The sequence below is a fragment of the Lepidochelys olivacea genome (assembly GCF_965140295.1).
Source record: "Lepidochelys olivacea isolate rLepOli2 genome assembly, chromosome: 3".
Taxonomy (NCBI): domain Eukaryota; kingdom Metazoa; phylum Chordata; order Testudines; family Cheloniidae; genus Lepidochelys; species Lepidochelys olivacea.
The window spans coordinates 118,341,589-118,361,800 of record NC_140413.1 but is presented as its reverse complement, the minus strand read 5'-3'; the positions used below and the strand labels follow the sequence as shown (position 1 = coordinate 118,361,800).

General features: G+C 36.6%; 1 protein-coding gene across 3 annotated transcripts in view; it reads right to left on the bottom strand.

Moving 5' to 3' along the window:
* Positions 1–20,212, bottom strand: part of SCAF8 (SR-related CTD associated factor 8) — a 137,474-nt gene that overhangs the window by 45,902 nt on the left and 71,360 nt on the right. For 2 of the 3 annotated variants that reach the window (XM_084624398.1, XM_084624400.1), the window contains exons 15-20: positions 19,223–19,379; positions 17,681–17,811; positions 11,680–11,824; positions 11,132–11,209; positions 9,124–9,345; positions 4,239–8,432 (exon numbers count right to left, since the gene is read on the bottom strand). In XM_084624398.1, the coding sequence (XP_084480524.1) occupies positions 6,682–8,432; positions 9,124–9,345; positions 11,132–11,209; positions 11,680–11,824; positions 17,681–17,811; positions 19,223–19,379 (2,484 nt within the window). In that variant the 3' untranslated portion in view covers positions 4,239–6,681. Of the gene's footprint in view, positions 1–4,238; positions 8,433–9,123; positions 9,346–11,131; positions 11,210–11,679; positions 11,825–17,680; positions 17,812–19,222; positions 19,380–20,212 lie in introns of those variants that run through there. The other variant, XM_084624399.1, reaches the window with a different exon arrangement.

Genomic DNA, 20,212 nt, shown 5'->3' with positions numbered 1-20,212 from the left:
TTCAAGTAAAAACTTTTTTTTTTAAAATATAGGAATATAAAATCTTAAACTAATTCACGCATTATAAGACGGAAAAACAGTATCTCAATGAGCATGAAAATTCTTTCCTGAGACCCTGAAAATTAATGCTTAGTTTAAGTTATAAGACCCGATAATGGAAATTTATAATTTAAATGATGAAAACTAGCATTTCTGCAATACTTGAAAGGAATAAATTATGGCAGCAGATATAACAGGATTATATGAGGACACTGCACATTCCAAGATGTGCTAAGTAATTTGTGGGAACTGATTCTTTTGATAGGTATCAATAAAGGGCCCAATACTGAAATTCTTACAACAGTAATCCCATGAGTAAGGAGTAGTCCCATGAGTTTCAGGGTAGGGTTTATGGGTAGCCTTATATTTCCAACTACTTGAAACATTAACAAGCAATAAAAGATTCGGTATCCCTAGTAAAACTTAATATATTTTTGTAGTAATGGAATAGTTATAATAAAGCCCCTTGTATATTCCAAGAGAAAAATTCAGTCACTGGACCAATGCCCAACAGCTAATCATTTTTTTTAAAAAGTACTATGAAGGTCACAAGATTCCTCCCTCCCAATTCCCAGAGCTAGCAATGTGTTCATTTGACCATACTGCTAACTTAAACTATATACTTTATATGCCTTTAAAGGAAGGTAACTAAGGCACTCATTCAGCAAAGCACTAAAGCCCTAATTACCACAATAATAGCATAACTAGAATAACATGTGTGATAAAATACAGTACTTTGATCAATTTTGAGAGTCATGGTAGGGTTACTTTGATTGGAAGGAAGGGGAGCAGTGGAAAAAACGATTACCGGTAAGTATTTTGGAATCATTTACTTAGCTGATAGGTATTTTTAACATTGTGTTCAATATGATAGCTGGGCTCAGTTCTCAATTTTCTAGATCATATTATAAACCAAAATCTCACTTTCAACTGGGAAACTATACTCAGACACAAAGTCTGCTGCTTCCATGTCTTACTAATCCAGGCCTGAATTAATAAATCTGTTTTTGCTGACACTCCTTCACCAGTTAAGGACTTGTCCATATTAGAAATTTTTGCACTGGTGTAGCTATATCAATATAACTACACTGTTGCAACCCCAATGCAGATGTGCTGCACCCAGATTAGGCAGTCTTGCACCTGTATGACTTGCTCTAGTTTCATAAAGAGGTTAAATTCCTCTGAGTAGCAGCATGTGGAAAAATTGGTAAAACATCAGATACACAGTAGTGTTAACCCTCATTATATGTGTTATGCTGTAGACATAGGTACAGGAAAAAATAAGTATAGAAGAAAAAAGCAATATTGACAGAACAAGTACAAAAGAAGTGTTTGACTGAGATTATCTACAAATTTCTTCCTATATAACTAAGTACACAAATATGATTTTATCTGATAGTATAATGAGAAAAAAGTTGGAAAGTTAAATTAATCCCCCAATTTTTAAAATTTATTCTGTAAATCATGAAAGTTAGCAAACCAATGAAGATTTTTATAATGTCAATTATATCAGTAAAGTATGTATTTTAACTACTTTAAAGCAAACTGAAGAAACCTTAAGTTGCGTAACAAATTAATATCTGTTTAATTAGTGCATATCAAACCTCCCCCCTTCTAATCTTTGACACTATTGCCTCTAAAAGATGGTAAGAGTGCGATTTTTCAGCTTAGTAACTTTTCTTCACCAGGCCCACTTACGCAGGTGGAGTACAAAAGGGTACAATTTTAAGGCAAATCAAATTTTATAGTCTACTGACCTCAAAATAACTGCTTTAAAAAATCTGAACAAGCCTGCCCATCATCACCTAAAAACCCAATTCAAAGCAGATTCTCTTTTATTGGAGGTCAGTTGTTTAAAAAGATGTTATGAGTTTTCTTCAACTTTTTAGAAGCGCTACTGGACATTTTCTTCACTGTAAAACTTCATGGCTAAACTTTAAAATGAATAACAAAAAAATTTGTTATCAAGTGTCAAAAGCACTGCATAATTTGTACAGCATATAGCTAAACCTATAAAAAATGAACACCGTCTGGATCAAACTTCCTTTTTCCCTTTAGATAGAGGAGCAAATGGTTATGATTAAGACAATTCTGTCAATCAGGTATTTTCTCAGCCACCATTCAGTTCCCAGTAACAGGCTTCTATTATTCTACTGGAGATGGAACAGAATGTAGTTATAGAATACTAAACAGAAGGATGCTGTTGACACTCCTGTTTGGTTAAACATTTTCATATTTTAAAGCAAAGCAAAAAATTTAAAACAGGATATGTCACAGGTATTGAATCATCAAGAGACGGATTTAAAAACAGAAAGGTCATAAAGGCAAGGTGTGTCACTCTTCAATAATGGTATACTTAACACAAGTCTGAAAATAATCAGCATGCAAGAAATAGATTACATTTTGGTATATTCCTATTTGCATACGTCCAGAGAACTCCTTGTATGTGTTTGAAAAAAGCAATTGATGTACAACTAAAAAAAATCAACTATGACAATTTTAACCAGGAAAGCAAAAATCCTTCCTCATTATTATCTACATTAAAAAAAAAAAATCAAAAAATACACACTGCCTCATTTTAAAAACTGATCAGGTTTACTAAATGAAATACATTCATTTCTAGCTTTAATTATTATAGCAAGGAAAAAAGGTTACTATCACTATTGGTTATTTCTAAATATGTTAATCGAAATGTGAATGTAGGAAATTTAGCATCTAATTTTTGCAGCTCTAAAGATGAAGTGAGTGAAATACATGAGGCCCAGTGGAATTAAAATCCAGAAAATGAATTAAAATCTTTACAGACATTTGGAACCTCTGTATACTTTCAAATTTGATCATCTAAGGGGATAGATCAACTTACTGCGACGTCTATCAGAAGCATTATGTTGTGAATTTCCTCTACAGGCTATCTCAAAATCTTTTAAAGATACTTACATGGGATGCCCACCCTATGCATTATAGACTAAATTATGGGACCAATACTCATACCAAATAGTACCTGACTTCACGAACAGAACCATTTGAATTAATAGGTTTTTTTTGCAGATTTACTGAAGGATATCAGAATCTGGTCTTATACATTTAATTTGTCTAATAATGTCCCACAGCACAAATAAAAGCTTAATATAACTGCATGTTAAGGCTTGCAAAAAATAGTCTCAATATAGACATGACCTCACCATAACAAATAAAGGCCACGATCCTACACTGTGAATGACATGGTCACAGCAGTCTACTCATAGAGATCACAATGCAAGATGGAGTGACACAGAATGTCCAAAAAGGTAACATTTTGCATGTCTTAACTGATATGAGTACAGTTTTCAACTAAATGTGTATATGTAAATTTTAATCTTTCCTGTTCATTAAAATTGTCTGACTTCTTTCAAACTATAAAACATGCATATTTCTGTGTTATTTATGCAAATAAAAATGTAAACAGACTCATGCGTCAGGTTCTTTAATTGTTGGAATGTGGCAAATATCTTCACTGTCAAAAACAGCTCAGAAGTGTAGAATATTCTCTTCTTGTAAGAGGATAACCTTTTTCTTGAGAACGTTCAAAGACAAAATTTTTCAGGGACAAGATTAAACAGCTACAACTCGCTATCTTTAATTGCTAATAAATATGGGATTCAGACCCTTTCCCTGTTTCTGAATGCTTTCCTCCTGGGGCTATTTTTCTATGCTTAGGGACTACTAAAATTAGAAGGTCTGAAAAAAAAGTTCTAACTGGAAACATGATGCAGCTAAAGACTACTTTTCTGTACAATAAAGTTTTATTCTACACAAGAATTGAATAGCTGTTGGAAACTGTAATAGTACAGTGTACAACTACACTAAATACAGTAGCCAATTTATTAAAATTTAAAAGACATTTACATAACAGATTAAAATATTAACACAGTGCTCTTCATCTAATGAATATACATTGCAGAGTGTCAAAATGTTTTGCCTGACCCAACAAACATGCACAAGGAAATGGCAATGTGATCTGGTTTACAGCATTGCCAACTGAATTATTTAATCTCTCTCACCATGTGATGATTTTCCTGCACCATCCTATTACAAACAATAAACATACTGCAAATCTCAATTTAAGAAAAAACAAGGAAGATTAACTTTTCTATCTTGTTTTTTGTTTCATTGTGTAAAACACAATGGTGAAAGCAAAGCTACTGGAAATATTTGCATTTTGTTATGAACATTTGGAAAATCAATGAGAATAAGCTTTTTCATGTACAACTATTAACTTAAAAATGTCAAAACACTATCAAACTGAAAGAAAGGAGTAACTTAAAAAAATACTATACAGCTATTTTATGTTCAGTCATCCTAAGTCATGCATGCCTGATTAGCAAATTATTGGCAGGCTGATAGGCACAACACTGATCAAGTTCCTTGACCTGCACAGTCTGCATTTGAAAGTATTTTTGCCCTAAACGTTGTAAAACCTGTCTGGAATCCAGTATATCAGCATGGTCCTGTTACATGTTATTGCTTATTTAATGCACCTGAATCTCACTGCTTCCTAGTACTAAATATTATTACTACTTGCACTGTAGGTGCAAAATGATTCATATCAAAGCTTTTAAAAGCGGTATTTTCATTTATGAAAGCAATTTTGGGGGCTTTTAAAATAAAAAATCCTAATAATTAAGAAACAGAACCAGGTCACCACAAAAAAGGATCACATATAACTTCTCTGTAAGTCCAGATGTATCCTTATGCACTACAGCCGAACTCCCAAGTGACATCCTCACACTTCATATCCTTGGGAAAATTTTTTTAACACAATACAAACTACCGATAAATTAGTATTCTTTAATAGTAAAGTTCAACTCAGATTTCCCTGAATTAAATATTTTCCATTTTACAGAAATATCATTATCGACTCTCAGAACTTACTGAGAGAGAAAATTCTCTCTCAAAACTTAATCAGAGGATGCTTTTGGACTCAGTGAATTTTAACAACAGATTTTTTGGAAGGGGAGAGGAATAACTGTACTGCAAGTGGGACAAGCTGAAAATCTTCCATTACTATATCACCAAATCTTCCACCTCTGGTTAAAAAAAAAAAAAAAAAAACACACGCAAGAAGCAAAACAGGTGAAACAAAAGAGAGTAATGCTACTGTATTACTTAGGAGGCCAATTCATCTCAACATTTTACTCAGAAGTTCTATTTCGGTATTAAGCCTCCAAAGCACAAAGCCCCCACTTCATTTCTATTCACACGTAGATTTTTTTTTTTTTTTAAAAGAAAAACCAACAACAGCTTTATACTTTTCATGCAACAATTCTGGACTTCAGAGGTTCACTGCAAACAAATAACCACAAAGTACTTTAATACTACCACTATCTATCCAGAACACCAAATATATTACAAAATAAGATAAGGTAAACATTTACTTCAATTTTGGCTTCATGCATATCTACATTTTTTAAAAAGTAAGCTAAAATCCTACTGTATATCTTTACAGTATATCATGTCCATTCCACCTTCTAAAAGTAGTAAGAACAGTACCTAACTATGAGTGAGCAAATAAATGTAAATTTGATTTATTTAATCAAATTAACACCTCTAAATATCTTGCTACCTCAAGAAGGCGAAAGACTTATTTTTATACCCTAATTTCATTTCAGTTTTATTAACCTGTCTTCATTGTTCTGTGCGCACACACAGGCACACACAGAAATAGCGATATCTACTTACAGTTTACACAAATATTTACATACATGTTATATACATAAACTAATGTGACTGCATGATTTTCAATATAAAAGCATATGCTTCTTTCTAGCACATATAATTGTTGCATTGGTCTTACAAGAGTAATATAAACCTTTTGCAACAAGTAGCTAAAGCATATACCATAGCTGATCCAGGTTTTCATAGCTTGTAGGTTTTTTAAAAAAAAAAAATACAATACCTAGAACACTGTTATCAAACAAATATGCTTTATTGGCATCTAAAAACAAAATGCACCCAACATTAAAATGTACTTTTTTTTTTAACCCACTGCAGTACGAGGAACAAATCACAGACACTTACTTTAGAGGAAACAGAGACTATAGTGCGGATTTTACAAAATCACTTTTAATCTCTGTATTATGCTCCTTAAATGACCAGGGCTATTTCTTTTTCTTTCTTTCTTTCTCTCTCTCTCTCTTTTTTTTTTTTTTTTTTGCCAAATCTCAGGAACATAAAATATCACAGCTTTGTCTATGTTTAAAATTCTGCAGCAGCCTAAAAACATGGACAAGATACACCAGCACCTGCTTTCAAGTATAACAATTTCCACAGCCAACCTAATGGTAGTATCTAAAAAAATTCCATTTTCTTCCATAGGAAGTCTTTGTTTGACAAGCTGTTATTTATAATTGTGACATTAAAAGCAACTGGGGGCAAGTCTGTGTTTTATCAGAGAAATAAAAAATGTTTACCTACCATGTTCAAATTAAGAACAATGTTCTATACAAGTCAGTTGTACAGTTATTTAAGTGAAAGATGAACATGAACATCAGATTAACTTAATTCTGGCAGACAAAAGTGAACTGCTAAGGTCCAGTCAGCCATTTATCTATTACAGAGAGATGACAACTTTACAAAAGGTATCTTTTACCTACTGAGTGATGATTATGTCCCCTCAGTTTCTGTGCTTTCTACCACTGGTTCACTTTCTATATCAGCTTCTGTGTCACTCTTCTCTTTGTTTATCTCACTTGAAGATGCTAGTTTTTCATAAAGTTCTGGATCATTCTGCACTTGCACATTTGGTGGCTGACTTTCTGTCTCTGTATTTTCACCATTTACCTGGGGTATATTATCAGCTTTGCGCTGTGAAGTGGCCCCTTCAAAATATTCAAAAACCCTTGGATGTGGAGGAGGGATCCAGTTGTTCTGCATTCTGTCTCTTCCAAATCTGTTTCCATTTATTTCTCTGCAAAAATTAAAATCTCTGTCATCCCTATCCCTCTGTCTTTCCCAGGGTCTTCTACGGTCATCAAAATCTCTGTGAGCATCTTGTTCAAATCCTCTGTTCCAGCTGGGACCACTTCTAGTTTCAAATCTGTAATTTACATGCCGAAACCTCTCTCTATCTTCATGGAAGCTTTTAGGACCACCATAGATAGGAAAAACATTGTGTTCTCTTTCATCATAATCTCCTCTCTGTCCCCAATGCTTTTCTGAATTGAAACCAAAATGCTCTCTTCGACCAATATTATCCACACCTGGTCTTCCAAAATTCTCTCTCATATCTATATGTGGCCTTGCAAAATGTTCTCTTCCATCTATTGGAGGTCTTCCTAGACCCTCTCTTGGATCTACTGGTGGCCGTCCAATAGAATCCCTGACATCGACTGGGGATGGCCTATTAAGAGTCTCTCTGTTTTCCACTGGTGGAAAGCGATAGTCTCGGTCTCCTTCCTGTTGAATGCTATCACCTCCAAGTGGTAACCTTTTTTCTGGATTAGAAATGCTATCAACGTTTTGTCTTCCAGGTGTTCCAAAAGGTCTCTCTGTTTGGTTAAAAAGATCTCCTGGAGGAGGAAAAGGACCTCTCGGTGGTGGATGAAGGGATGGGTCAAGGAGTGTTGGAGGAGGGATATTACGCTGTGGTGGCATTCCAGGCTGTATTAATGGAAATCTTGGTCCAGGTGACTGGGGTATTAGTCCTGGACGGAGATCTAAGAGAGGCATTCCAGGCATCCTTTGACTACTAATATTTAAATGGGGTATGTTTTGAACCCCCACCGGATGCTGCATCCCCAGATGTCCAGAACTACTTGAGACATTGGGTGGTGGCACTATTAGAAGCCCAGAGCTGCTTGAGACATTGGGTGGCGGCACACCCGCCAAAAGTCCAGAGCTGCTTGAGACGTTCGGTGGCGGCATTCCCGCCAAAAGTCCAGAGCTGCTTGAGACGTTCGGTGGCGGCATTCCCGCCAAAAGTCCAGAGCTGCTTGAGACGTTCGGTGGCGGCATTCCCGCCATAAGTCCAGAGCTGCTTGAGACGTTCGGTGGCGGCACTCCCGCCATAAGTCCACAGCTGCTTGAGACACCAGGTGGCTGCACTCCTCCCGCAAGTGTGGAGCTGCTTGAGACACCAGGTGGCTGCACTCCTCCCGCAAGTGTGGAGCTGCTTGAGACACCAGGTGGGTGCACTCCTCCCGTAAGCGCGGAGCTGCTTGAGACACCGGGTGGCTGCACTCCTCCTGCAAGTGCGGAGCTGCTTGAGACACCGGGTGGCTGCACTCCTCCCGCACGACCGGAGCTGCTTGAGACACCAGGTGGCTGCACTCCTCCCGCACGACCGGAGCTGCTTGAGACACCAGGTGGCTGTACTCCTCCCGGAAGCCCGGAGCTGCTTGAGACATCATTTTGAACTGAAACACAATAAAAATATTTAGTAGTCTGGAAAGTCAACATAACACTAAACAGTTTACAATACAAATAATATTTTAATCCATTATTTCAGTTAATATATACATAGTTGGAATATTTACTTATTTAAATATTTGTAATAGTTTTGAGTTATGAACGCAGATTTTTTAGTCACAATGGTGATGACTGGGCATTAAATCACTGAAACCGATGTCTTTACACAGTAAAGATTGAGCAGAAGCTTTTAAGGGGTAGGAAAAACTACATGCTCACCAAGCATACACAAGAAAAACATGAACATGTTTGAATGAATGCTTAAAACCATGTACTTAACTTAACTACAAGTTCCTGTCCCATTCCACTTTCAGTAAAATTTAAAGGATTTATTTTAAATACTCTTAACTACACCCCCTGGCCCAGCTTTACTTCTCTAGCCTATATGCACACAGATGTGCGAGAGAAATTTCTTGTCCACTGAAGACGTGACCTACTGGAAAACAGTGATCAAGAGATGCTAAAAGAGCTCATTATCAGCACACTATGTCACAGATTAAATCCCAAATCCAGGACCATATTTAACCTAAAACGTCCTACATTAGGATGAGTTAACACAATACACATGGGTTAACTTAAAAACTTGTATTTACGAAGTCAATTTATATGTGGCAAAATATGTAGGGTACAGACATTTACCAGATCTGTTGTTTTCACTGGAAGAAATCTGAACGTCTGCAAGATGTGATCCTTTTTCTTCCGACTCTGGTTTGTTGCTTGGAAGAGGGTTAAAAACACTTCCCGCTGATAATGTTGGAGTGGCTAGACTGCTAGAAACAGTGCCAACTGGTAAAACAAGGCTACCAAAAGGAACATCTTTCATTGTCTCTCGAGTAATGGAAAGAGGAGGCTGCACTAGAGCTGTAGGGGAAAAAACACAAAACAAAAAACACATCTCAGTATTTCTTGCCAATTTAGTTTGGCAGATGCTTTATTGTTAAGAGCATATAATCAAATATGGTCATCAAAAACAACAATACTGTTCACTTTGGAATAAATTGTTTTTCAAAAAACATTTGTAATCCTTAAGTATAGGCTTCCCAATGCTTCACTCTTAAGTAGTGCGCGTGGATTATGAATAAATACAGAAGCAAACAACACTGGTTTCAACGGGCTTTAATGTTCGAACCATTGAATGTAGCCAACTTGAAAAGATTGAATAATGAAAATAATAAATAATAAATTCAGTGATTGAAAGAAAAATACAGAACTAAATTGCTTAATGAATATTATTTGATCATCTATACAACTCCCAATTAAACATCAATTTGCAAATAATTTTTTCAATGACTCCTGAGAAAATATTAAATATACTGTTTGTGAATATTATTAGACCAACTAAACTATGCACTATAAACTATAAAGTGCACTATAAACTATGCGCTATAAACTTGTTCTCAATACATTGATGAAAACAGCATATGAATACCCCCTAGAACGCGGTATCTACCCTAATTTGCATACTATTACTTAATTAAGAACAGGGTAGATAAAAATCAATGATTTTTATTTTTAAATTTAAAAATTAGGTTTATTTTAAAAAACCCTGTATTTAAGTCAAAAAATCTATTTAAAATTGCATTTGAAATCATGACAATCTATGTTGAGGCCTAAACTTACCATACTCTATTAAAATCATTATAGTAAATTAAAACAATAATACTGAACAGTACATGTTTGCTGTGGAGGGTTAAAGGAAGTTGAACCACTGAATTTTGGGAAGTCACTACTGGCTATGCATCTGGAACCACAGTTTGCTGAAGTGCTACACCAGTTTTTCATGGCAGTATCCTCCTCTGCAGATGCAGAGAGAATATTTTCTTCATTTCAGTTCATTCCACTAGTTCAATTCAATGACTAGTTCACTCAAACTTAAGAAACCACCTGGGAGTTGAAAATGCAGGAAAGCTTGTTTTCTTCTTCCAATCTATAAATGAAAACTAGGTGTGAGAGGATGAGATCTACTTGTTCTATAATTCTGAAGTACAATGTTGACCAGAAACTATCAGTTCAATTCACTAACTAGAGATAATACTTAGTTTAATAAATCAGCTTGTTTTAAATTTAAAACATGTTCTGATATATTTTGTGATAAAAACTTTTTTTTCTTATGTACCCAGCATATTTTAGGTGACTTTATTTACTAAAAAAATTATTTTAAAATGTTGTTTTTGTACATTTTTAATTGAATTTGCATTTCCAAATAGAGCATGACACAAATCACAAATAAAAAATTAATTTAGCAAGTAAGAAATGCATCAGTCACCATTTTCTAACATAATAAAAAATGTAAAGATTAAGAATCTAAATAAACGCAAATTAAGCTATGTAATTGCTTCAATAAATGTGTACTGATCTAGTGTATCTTCCTGGTTAACAAAAAGAACCAAATTTAATATAAAGGCTATGTTTAGTTGCAAATCAACATGTTTTAATGGTTATCAACCAATGAGAATCAACTTTTCTTTAACAAAGTAACTAAAAAGTACAAATGCAAAACAAGATTAATACTGATTATTTAAATCAAAGTTTCCTGCTTGCTGATTTATATCAATCCACCTTGAGTAAGAATGAGGACATCAAACAGCTAGACTTCCATTAATACAAAATTAGTATTCTTTTAGGGAAAAAAGACAAGCCAACTTACATGTTGGGACTACCTGTGGAACAACAGGCGGTGGAACAACAGGCGGTGGGACTGGTGGAACCGGGGGAGGCATAAAACCTGTATGAACAATCAGAAATAATTTAATAATATGGCCAACTTTAATAAAACCTCAGTAATAAGAACAGTAAAACCTCACTAATCTGCACTAATCAGGAGAAGAATGTCCCACTGCAAACCGGCAAGTATTAGCGGTGTAGGAAGATAATCAGCAATGGTTACTGCTTTCCAGAGGGCTCCAACTTTAACACAGAGGATGTACCTCTAAGTTGTCATTTATACCAGCAATACTCAAAGGAACAATTAAAGTTTCACCTAACAATCAAATTTTCCAGTTGAAGAAACACTGTAAAATGAAACAACAAAATAAAGAGTTTGATTTTTAAAACTAGACTGAAAATGTGAAGTTTTAACTAAGTCTTCTGCCCTGAATCTTAGAGTCAGAAATAGTCCTAGCACATAACATATGTTTAAGACACTCAGTTAGCATGGATATCCTTATTATACAATCAATTAAAATGGTAACTTACCAGGAGGTGGTTGTGAAGGGTTGAAACTTGCCCGCAAGAAGGGAGGTGGTGGAATTGAACTATAGCCAGGAGGTGGGACAGACATTGTGACAGGAAATGCTGGTGGAACTAAACTAACAGCAGGCACAGCTGGAGCTACCGGAATCTTTTTTTCATGGGAAGGAAAAACAAAACAAAAACTTCAACTTTTACATTATTCAATGACTCTGAAAAAGGAATAAAATGATTTGATTGAAATTCTTGTTAACTGAAAGCAGTAATTATAATCAAGGTTCTACTTATGCTGTCGCAAGCATGATGAATTACTTGGCACTTTGGGGTAGTACACTGGAATTTCTGCAGCAGCTGCAGGTAAATAAAAAATTGAGGGTTTATAAATTTAATATGGAAAATAATGTATTCACAGTAAGGCATTATTTGTGTTTTAACTAAAATCTTAAATTTAAATTTTATATTATACCTAATTTCTCTAATATCCTATAGAATTTTATATCAAAAACTAAACTGTATTATAGAAGTTGCCAGATAAAGCTGGGATGAAGGCAGTTTTCCTCTGAAAGGTGACTAAAAATAGCATAATAGCACTAAAGTTTATTATGTTTTGATTTTCATATCAAATTTGTCCCATTTACAAATAAAATTGTTTTTCTAACTGCTATCCCTGCAAATTCAGCTCAGGAACTGAAAGTCACACTAACTGGTTTCATCTAAAACAGCGGTCTCAAACACGCAGCCCGAGTTATTTGCTGCAGCCCGCCAAGTCGTCCCCCCCCCCCAAGTTATTTCCTGCAGCCACCAAGCTCTCCTCACCCGCTGCCCCTTCTCCCACACAGCGTGCCGCGTCCCCGCTCCTCTGCCTACCTCCAGGCACTTCCCGCTGCCAGCACTTTATCACTTTTGGGGGGGGGGTAAGGGGGGGCGCTTTGTACCTTTATATGAAAAGGTGTCAGTGATGCAGCCCCATGTGCTAGTCCTCATGTGGCCCTCGTGGTGATTTGAGATTGAGATCCCTGATCTAACATTATCTGCAAAAGATTCTGTAGGGCTAAATTCTGTCGAAATTACATTGATAGAACCCTGCAAACATAGCTAAATGCAGAATTTAGCCCTAAAATTAACATTTAGGCCCCATGCCTCACTACAGGTCAGCAAGAATATCTAAAACATTTGAATGCACACTGGGAGAATGCCATCGTATCCCTTCTTATTCTGCTTTAAAGAAATGGTATAAAAATACATATTTATATATTGTACTTAATTTAGGAACTAGAGCTTTGATAACTTGTAGGAAAGGAAGACAGTGGGGAAAGGACAGAGAGGGAAGGGAGAAAGGAAAGAACAGGTGATAGGTTGTGTGGAGAAGGAAGGATTTAAAAGGAGCTTCATTATTTTTTTCTAATGCTGTGTCTTTCAGCAATTGAGAACCTATTTTGGTTTTTGTTTTACAACCCCATCACCTTTCATTTAAAAATTAAAGTATTTAAATATTTCAGTAGAAAAATGATAACCTGATAATGAGAAGGTGCCACAAGTACTCCTTTTCTTTTTTGCGTTAACTTGACAGTGCTTCAAAAAAGAAAATGATTTAGTGGGCTAATAATCCTGTGCATGTACTGTGGTTCTTCAAGATGTGCCCCTATGGGTGCTCTACTCTAGACGCGCTTGCACCCAATGTGCCTCAGATCAGAGATTTTAGGTAGCAGTGTCCATTTGGCCTACTCATGAGTCCCCCACAGCCTTGTGCCCTGCACTGAGACTATATAGAGCTGCATAGGTGAACCGCACTCAGTTCCTTCTCTACCGCAGAGAATGCCATAAAGAACTCTGAAACAGAGGGGAAGAGGGTGGATAGTGGACCACCCATAGGGGAAACACATGTTGAAGAACCACACAGTTACTACACAGGGTGAGTAATCTCTTCTTCTGCAAGTAGTATCCCTGTAAGTGCTCCACTCTAGATGACTATCGAGCAGTAACCTCTACAGAGGGGTGGGGTTTAGGAGAAAAGTCTAAGATTGAAGATAAAACAGTAGACCCAAATATGGCATCAGACGCTGAAGTATGAGTGACTGTGTAGTGTTCAGAAAATATACGAATAAGCTCTCAAATCACGGCTCTACATATTTCCACGACAGGAACATTCTTAAAGCCTACTAAAGTAGAGAGGCATCTCATGGGAGTGAGTTAGTACTCTACAGGGAGGCTGAACATCATGAGACTGACAGCAGTAGGTAATGCAGCCAAATACCCATCTAGAGAATCTTTACTTGGAAACTGGAGATTCCTTAGTTCTGTCTGCAATGGAGAGAAAATCTAGGAGATTTCCTAAAGGGCATAGTCCTGTCTCAGTAAAAGACTAATGTCCTCCAGACCTCGCGTGTATGTAGTGTCACATATCCTATATCCTGGTGTGGTTTAGGGAAGAAAACTAAAAGATTTATAGGCTGATTTATGTGAAAGTCCAAAGAGATACCTTTGGCAGGAATGTAGTCGAAGCGTGGCCTTAGTCTTAAAGAAGGCTGTGAAGTATGCCCCTATCTCACTCCCTGTTCGAGCACACAAAACGGCTACTAGAAATGCAGTTTTCATAGACAGGTATTGAAAGGAGCAGATGTCCATAGTTTCAAAGGGAGGCCTCGTTTGACATCTGAGTACCAAGTTAAGGTTCCATAACAGCGTAGGGCATCTGATTAGTGGGAAGAGGCTGTCCAGTCCTCTGAGAAACCTCCTTGTTGTAGGATAAGCAAAGATGAAAAAACCCTCTACCATATGATGGAAGGCCGTAATAACTGCCAAATACACTTTTATGGAGCTTAAAAATAACCCTGTCATTTTTAGCTCTAAAATGTAATCTAGTACAAATGATAACTGAGAGGACTTAGGTGAAAGATGTTTTAGGTCACACCAGTCTTTGAATTTCATCAACTTTTTGGCACGTTTGCCACAAGTACATTGTTTCCTGCTATGTAATAGCACTCTCTTTACGTCCTCAGAATACACTGTTTCTAACCCTGCAAACCATCTATCAGCCATGCCTTAAGCCAAAGAACCCTGAGTTTGGGGTGATGGATTTGACTGGCATCCTGAGAGAACAGATGGTCCGGAGAGCGATCGGTTGACAAAGAGCCAGCTGCGTGAGGTAAGGAAACCATGTTTGTCTCAGCCATCTCAGAACTATAAGAATAACTTTGTTTTGGTTTTCCTTATCTTGCATAACACCTTGGATATCAAGGGAGTTGGGATAAATGCATACAGAAGGTCTGGACTCCACCAAAGGAGAGCGGCATCTCAGGGTTTGCTGTCTTTTTTTAAAAACTACTGGAGGCATGGAGAATAATTTTCTTTAACTGTGTTTGCTTGGCAAACAAACAGTTCTGAGCCACCCCAGGAGGCAACGCATGTGTAGTGTCACAACTGCTGAGGTATGGGAAATAGAGTTCCTTGTCTGCCAAGATGAGCTGCTACGATAAAAAGAACTTCTGAGAACACTCTGGGTGCAGAGAAGAGACTGAACAGAAGCACTGTGTATTGAAAGTCTCTTGACACAGAATGAGGCAAAAGAACCTTCTGTGGGAGGAGTCGATCACTTCAGGGAAGTAAACATCTTGAAAGTCGAGGACCAAGAACCAATCCCCTTGGTCCAATGATGGAATTATTGCTGCAAGAGTTACCATTTTGAACGTCTGAATCTTTATGAATATATTGAATAAGCTTAGATCTAGAATAGGTCTCCAACTGCTGGTTGTTTTTTTTTGGAATCAGGAGATGCCTGGAATAAAATCCCATTCCTGTGTTGCACAGAGGTACTACAGCACCCAGATTCAGAAGAGAGTCAATTTCCTGTTGCAAAAGGTGCTCATGAGAGGGATTCCTGAAGGTGGGATGTAGGGTGGGGGGAGGGAGGTAAAGTAGATGGAGACATGATCTCCAACACCCACTTATCCATAGAGGTATGTTCCCAGTTCTGATGGAAATGAGAAAGGCGATGGCTGAAGTGAGGGAGGCATGCAGATTGTTGCAGCAGTAAGAGTGGAGATGGTAACTCAGCACCTTGACCAGCCCATCAAAACTGATATTTTGAAGTTGTGGGTTGGGAGGTCAGTGCTTGAGAAGTAGCTGGTCTCTTCTTCTGAAACTATTGTCTTTTATGCTGGGGTCTGTAATATCTCTGGGAGGTGGGAAACTAGGTAGGACGAGATCTCTGTGCTGTCTGGGACTTACTGAACTTTCTTTTACGTGCAGGGGTACAAATTCCGAGAGAGTGCAAGGCGGCTCTAGCGTCTTTTAAGGGATGCAGAGATTCATCATTTTTTCCCACAAACAACTTTGATCCATCAAAAGGAAGGTCCTCAACTGTATTTTGAACTTTCCTCTGAAAACCAGCATCCAGAGAGACCCGGGAGAACTGGGCATAAGTTCCCGTAAGGGGGAAAAACAAAGAAAAATAGGTAAAGGACAACAGTCCTTATCCTAAAAGTATAAAGTCAAGTTTTGGGTTTTTTTAAAAGATTCTTTGTCTGAAACTATAAAATTACTACAGCTACCTCACACAAAAGAAACTAAGAACTAAAACGAACTAATAAGAACAAAATACAGTTGAGGTAAGATCTATTTGGATGCTGCTGAGGCTCCATTGCAGGCTGAGATGGTTGAGAACAAGGCTATATAGCCTCGATGCACCGCATAAGGCTCCGGGGGGGTGCATGTGCAGGCTGAAAAGACACGGCTTCCTAAAATGTCTGATCTAAGGCACATGGGGCGCAAGTGCACCTAGAATGGAGCACCCATAGGGACACTACTCAAAGAAAAACTTGGCTCTCAGGCCTGAATTTATTAGCTGAGAATATAATTACTTCAAAACAGGAAGAGCATGCTCAAGTATTAACAGTATGTCTGCCTTCTTGATTCAATGGGAAATGTAAAACAACAGTAAGGAAGGCAGAAACGTATTAGAAATACAACAGAATACAATATAGCGCAAGGTGGTTGAAATAAGAAACTAAGCATAATTCTTGTGACAGAAAATGGAAGACAATACATAAATTGTGTTAAAGGGACGTTAGTCCTGGAAATAGACTAAAAAAGTTAATCTTCATTCTGAGGCTCCAATAAACTACTTTAACATTAACAAAAATTATTAATTCCAAAAGCTCAATCCTCAGGAGCAGCCATGTAAATTAGCAACCTTGCATCAATGCAAGAAAGAAAAAAAAATCAGCAACAACTTTATTTTTACTAAGTTTTGTTTATAATGACACTACAGAAAAGTAAATTTTAATCTAAACACTAAATAATTTTGACTGTGAGCATTTCAATCAATTCTTGACCAACATCTTTGGTATTGCACACTCCTGAAAGACTAAAGAAGTTATAATACAGTACCTCCAGCTTTCAAAAAAGAAACAAACCTTATTCATCTGTTTATTAAAGCAGAGAAAATCCTTTTTAGAGGCAGAATAATTCAAACTGTATTAAGCCTTAGATTGTTCCTACCAAATTCCATTTAACAAAAATGTTCAACAAGGCCCTAAATCAATACTAAGACTGACCAAAAGTGCAGGAAAAAAATAACTCATTTATTCTCAGATTAATATGAAAGAAAGAGGAAACAAATGTAAAAAGTAACTAAAGTCAAGCAGAAGTGGTTCCAGGCAAAAAGGGGTCATTGTGCTGGTGCTCCTAAAAAAGGATGCTTTAGTAGCTCCCACATTTCAATCTTCTTCTTTTAAACAACTAATTGCTATTTCAGTTTTATAACATTTATCCTATCACCAATATTTAATCCTGGATTCAGCAAAACAGGCATGATCTTAGAGTCAAGCAGAAGTTTAAGAGCTTTGCTGAATGAAATAATTAGCTTTCTTATTTTAAAGATAAATATAGAACAAGGAGGATTGATATTTTATTTTATCTCTGCTATTTATTCTAACTTAGCATTTGAATGTATCCATATTAACCAAAAATTAAATCTCTCTCTCCAGAAACCACACTCAATACCAACCTGTAGCATAGTTACAGATTGAGTATAAGCTTCTGTCTGTGTTGTAACAGCTGTATTCTTATCGACAGTTGTACTCTGAGTAGTTTGGATATTTTCTTTAACAGCCTCTGAGCTCCTCACAGTTTCCCATTCTAAATAAAAATATATATATATATTTATTTTGTAGACAATGAGTTTAAATGTTCTATTTCCATTTCCACATTTACAAAAACCATCATCAACTTGAAAAATCATATTTTGGTCTGAAAGTTACAAGTAACAGCCAAGCTTACTGTAACTGAAAGAAGCTGAGGGGTGAAAAATAAAATTATATAAATACAGGCACACAGAGTTCCCCTCTTGGCAGAAAGACCGTCAAACATCAGCAAGAGAACACAGAAATCCCATAACTTTTTTTTAGAGTGAATGGAAAAGGAAAAACAAAAATTCTAGATATGCAATTTGAATGTTACTATATCAGAAACTGATTTTTTTTAATGCTGATTTAAAAAAATTAAGTTGACTGTCACTTTATAAATGATTCATGACCTGTAAAGAATATAGCAGCCCCTTATGTATTGTCATTTATATTTACAATATGTCTATATTACTGAGTGACTAGTCTGACACATGGTCACATAGGGTGCTTAACAACAAAAAAAATCCCACCTCCACCAGCCGAAGAGAAAATGAAGTTGGCATTCTAAACGCAGGTGTTGGATTTAATTTTCAATATTGATTTAAATTATGCTGACAGAGTTAAAAAGACTGGAATTTATATACTTAAACATCCCTTGTCAATATCGAAGGCTATGTCTACACAGCTCCACAATTTGGACTATGGGGTGTGAACTGCAACTCCCCTGTGTGGATGGTGCCAGAGTGAACTAAAAGATACCTAGTTCACATTACATGAACTAGATGCCTTTTAGTTAGCTCCTGCAGCGTGCACACAGGGGAGAAGTGTGCAATTCATACTCCCACGGTCTGAACTGTGGGACCGTGTAGACAAGCCCTGTGATACAAAACAGATTATAAACCAATCTCTGGAGGTTGGAAAGAGGAAGCTCAATAATACTGACAGTCTCAACAGAAAGTTTTAAACAATAAAGGAATATCCAGATCAGTCTCTTCCATCATTTTACTTTTACATACGACAATCTAAAGACTTGATTTTTCAAAAGGAGCACAACCAGGTCTCAGATTTTGCATGCACTAATATTTGCACATGTATTTAGTGACTGAACGTAGAAAATCAGAAGCCACTTTTAAAAATATTAATATTTATTGTCTCGCTTAACTCCATTGATCTGAATGCTGACATAGTGTTATGCTGACTTGCAGTGTTATCATCAGATGTTGACTCAAACATACTATAGAGGCACTCCAAATTTCTGGATTTCTGATCTCAGTGCCATCAGAACTGTACACAGGAAATTAATACTAACAAATGCAAAAAAGAACATGTATACCATAAATACGCAACTTTTGAAAATTAATTTAAGGAATAAAGAAAATAAACATAATTTTTACTTAATAAAAGTTACATGTAAGTATCCATACCTGTATTTACAGTCTCCTGGTCAATCATGCCTCCTTCAGCAAAGCCATCCAGATCATCCAATTTTACTTTTTCCCAAGGTATATATGAAACTCCAAGATCCACATCCCAAAATTGCTTGTACTCTGTTTTCACACCTTTATTTAAAGCCCAAGCAATCTGAAAATAAAATCCAATCAGATGATGTAGCTGAATTAAAACACTTCAGTTATCCACTTCACCTCGTCAGTGCAGGATTGATCTCCACTGTACATTTATTGTATGTACCAAGCACTAGGGCACGTACTCAACATCTAATAGCAGCAGCCACTTGGAAGATCTTTTAGCTCTTTGGTTACAGTGAACTTTAAGAACTGTGTTAAATATTATTTCTAATTTACAAATGGGGAAATAGCACCTCAGAGCTGAAAAGACTTATCCAAGGGTCTCAGAGTAAAGTAGTGACAGACACCTCAAACAAGCCAAACACTTAAGCACAAGCTTAACTTTCAACACACAGTCCTCACTGAAGTCAATGGGACTACATACAAGCTTGAAATTATGTTTGTGTTTAAGTACTCAAAGTATTCCCTAAACAGCAGGTTTATCATTTTATTTTTAAGGTCTTCCTCACTTCCTGCCCAAATACACATTTTATAAGAAAATTTTCCATTCTACCTCTTACAAACAGAAGTTATTTTGCCTCCTTCTCGTGCTCTATATTGTACACCTTGATCAGACTCATAGTATAGAAAATTCATTGCTTTTCAAGGAGTCCGGCGGCACTTTAAAGACTAACAGATTTATTTGAGCATAAGCTTTCGTGGGTAAAAACCCCTCTCCTTCAGATGCATGGAGAAGTGGGGTTTTTACCCACGAACGCTTATGCTCAAATAAATCTGTTAGTCTTTAAGGTGCCACAGGACTCCTTGTTGTTTTTGTGGATACAGACTAACACGGCTACCCCGATACTTGACATTATTTTTCAAAGTACACAATTAAACCATCATAAT